General features: G+C 38.0%; 1 protein-coding gene across 1 annotated transcript; it reads left to right on the plus strand.

The window, feature by feature from the left end:
* The first annotated feature begins 611 nt into the window (after positions 1–611).
* Positions 612–1,076, plus strand: LOC108968043. The gene is made up of 2 exons (XM_018931802.1): positions 612–758; positions 814–1,076. Exons 1-2 carry the CDS (start codon positions 662–664, stop codon positions 1,074–1,076), a joined length of 360 nt encoding a protein of 119 aa, XP_018787347.1. The 5' UTR covers positions 612–661.
* The last annotated feature ends 1,972 nt before the right edge of the window (positions 1,077–3,048 follow it).

A 3,048-nucleotide genomic window follows, 5' to 3' on the forward strand; every position in this document is an offset into this window, starting at 1 on the left:
CCGTCCATCGCATTTCTTGGACGGCGGTGATGTCAGCCTTTTTTATTTTTACGAGGACATCAACCAGCTGGGCAGTGGCACCTTCCGAATTAAGGGACCGGACATTCCAGGTGCATGCCCTCAATCCGTAGTCCTTATTTCCTTTGCCATGGTCATCATCAAAAGTGGGGTCTCTCCGAGGCTGTTGTTGCGTTTTCATTGGGGTGGTTTTTTTATGTGGCGGGTCCCAAACCCAGCGCACAATCCTATGCAGGGAATGTTTCGCCTTCTCACTTTAGCTCGCCTTCAAACTAATGTTCTTAGGATACCCAGAGGATACTTGGTCAAGGACCGGAAGTCGTGAGCTGCTTTAGTCATATGTAAATGAATCGTTTCTGGCCACTGCCAAGTGATTGGCGATCAGAAAACTTTCCTCACTTGCGTGAACTTGTACACACGACTCCATCTTCCATTTTAGCCTGTAGAAATAAATACAATTTATCAAAACCTTAACTCATAAATAGCTTATAATAATATACACTATTATTTGAGAAATAGTTTTATTCCAACTATTTCTATACTCCACATAAGCTGTTTTATTTTCAATACAAATTCGAAAGWTTTATCAGAAATTTACAAGAGTAGTAGCCTATGGGATTTCTACGTTGTTTTGACTACATGAATGCCAAGGAAATATTGTAGTAATTTCAAATTTCAGCTTGGAAATTCATTTCGCAGAGAAAGTTTGTTCATTAAAAATATGGATTTTAAACATCTGAGTGAGTATCGACTTTTATATAATGTAAGTGAAGTAAGTAAGGTAAATATCAACAGGCTGTGACACGAAAYYACCAGTCGTTGTGGAAATTGCTGCAAAGACTGATGAGTTTGATTTCGCTGTGGGATTGCCGGACATAGAGATACCTCAAACAGATGATGAGAATGGTACAGACTTCTCTGCAGGATCGTCGGACGAGTATGTCCCCGATTCGGATGATGATGCACTGGCTTTGGCAGATGAATTAGAATTCAGTGATAAAGACGGCAGATGTAGTTTTAGAAGAAATCGCAAACTGTGGTGGTACTTATATCAATAACAAGAATGAAAATGGTAGAAATATACTTACGCGAAAGAYAAAGGTGAGTACAGCAAACACCTTTTGAGAAATATTGTTTGGGTCTAGCCACGTCTAACTCTGAAATATTTCCGATCAATAGATTAAAAGTCATAAATGGGTGCAGAATAAAAGGAAGTATCATCGCAACAAAGGAACCCGTATGTCACTAAGAGTATCAGAAGAGTTGAAGAACGTATTCCGAAACCATTGACCGTAAGTGCCGCCATAATTGCACTGAAATCTTCTCAGAAGAAGAGCACAGAGATCAATGCAGAATATTGGAATTTAGGCGACTGTTCCTGGCCAATTGCGTGAAAATTGAGAAGTGCAAAAGGACGTGGACAATTGGATCACGGCGGGCGAACACATTTAATTATACTCTCAAAGCCAAACAGGTAAGCAAGAAGTTTTTTTTAAATACTTTGAACTTGGCAAAATGAATTTGCTGATAAGAGGGGTCAACATGACCATCAGAKAAAATTAAACGAAGAGACAGCTGCGCTTATCAAACAGCACATCGAGTCATTTCCAGCCGTCGGAAGCCATTACACTCGAGCAAAAAGTCAACGACTTTAGCTTGCCTCCGACTTAACAATATCAAAAATGTACTATGTATTCAAAGAACTCCATACGGACGCAATCATTAAAGAAAACGTTTATCGCCGGATATTTTGCATGAATTATAATTATTCTTTCCACCGTCCAAAAAAGGACACCTGCTTAACATGCGAGAGGTCCAAAAACGCTGAGGACAAAGACTCCTTTCAGAAATCCTATGATGAACACATCTTAAATAAGACAAAGGCAAGAACTAACAAGCAAACTGATAAACAATCAGCTAAAAGTAACAGTAATTTTAAAGTGTTTACTTTTGACCTGAAGTCAGTGTTAACGACTCCTTGTAGCAACGTAAGCACGATATATTACAGTCGAAAGTTCGCCACGTATAATAACACATTTTACGACATTGCCAGTGGAGAAGGTTACTGTTTTCTATGGKATGAAAATCAGGGTCAACGAGGATCGAACGAAATTGGGACCACAATATGGAAAATGATGAACTCGTTAGACGAATCGGTAACCGAGGTTATTCTCTACTCAGACAAAACTCTACGGCGGACAAAACAGAAACAGGTTCATTGCTACACTATTGATTTATATCAACAATACCTTGAAGCTTAATTCGATATCAATTAAGTACCTCCAATGCCGACACACACAAATGGAGGCAGATTCGATGCACTCTGCAATAGAACGTGCGAAGAGAAGTATTTGCGTTTATTCGCCGGAAGAATGGCCAACTATAATGAGACTGGCAAGACGGAAAACCCATATGCTGTAAGAGGCTTCAATACAGCGATATGATTGATCTCAAAGCCATGTTTTCGAGTTTAGGCCATAGCATTAAGAAAAATATAAAAAATGACTCGGTAAATTGGCTTAATGTTAAGTTACTCCAAGTGAACAAAATTCAACGAAAACAATTATTATACAAGGAGGAATGGGATGGAGACTTGAAATTAATTGATATTGGAGGAACGCGAAAAACCAAAGAGGTGTTCAACTTTTCGTTTACTGGCAAATACAATAAAGAGCTGCAATCGAAATCTGCATGATCTTCAAAATTTGTGCAAAAAGAGTGTAATTCCTCGTGGCTCGCAGTAATTTTTTTTTACTTACGAGGTGGAAACAAGCGAAATTGTTTAGATGAAAAACTTGCGCTTTGAATAACATAATTATAGTCTTAAAGGATGAGTAGAATAAAAAAACTAGGTGAATTTAAAGACAAGAAATGTACTACCAGTATGAAGAGTTTTTATTTACCGCGATATTGAGGTTTTAATAGAAATCCGATTTGACAAAAACTTTAAACTCGATCTTCTCAAAACCCAAAAAAAAGTATACGCTTTTTTTATATTGAGGGGACGATATATACTATACTATATACTAT

The sequence above is a fragment of the Bactrocera latifrons genome, unplaced genomic scaffold (assembly GCF_001853355.1).
Source record: "Bactrocera latifrons isolate USDA-ARS-PBARC rearing strain unplaced genomic scaffold, ASM185335v1 scaffold_1014, whole genome shotgun sequence".
In the NCBI taxonomy this organism is placed as follows: domain Eukaryota; kingdom Metazoa; phylum Arthropoda; class Insecta; order Diptera; family Tephritidae; genus Bactrocera; species Bactrocera latifrons.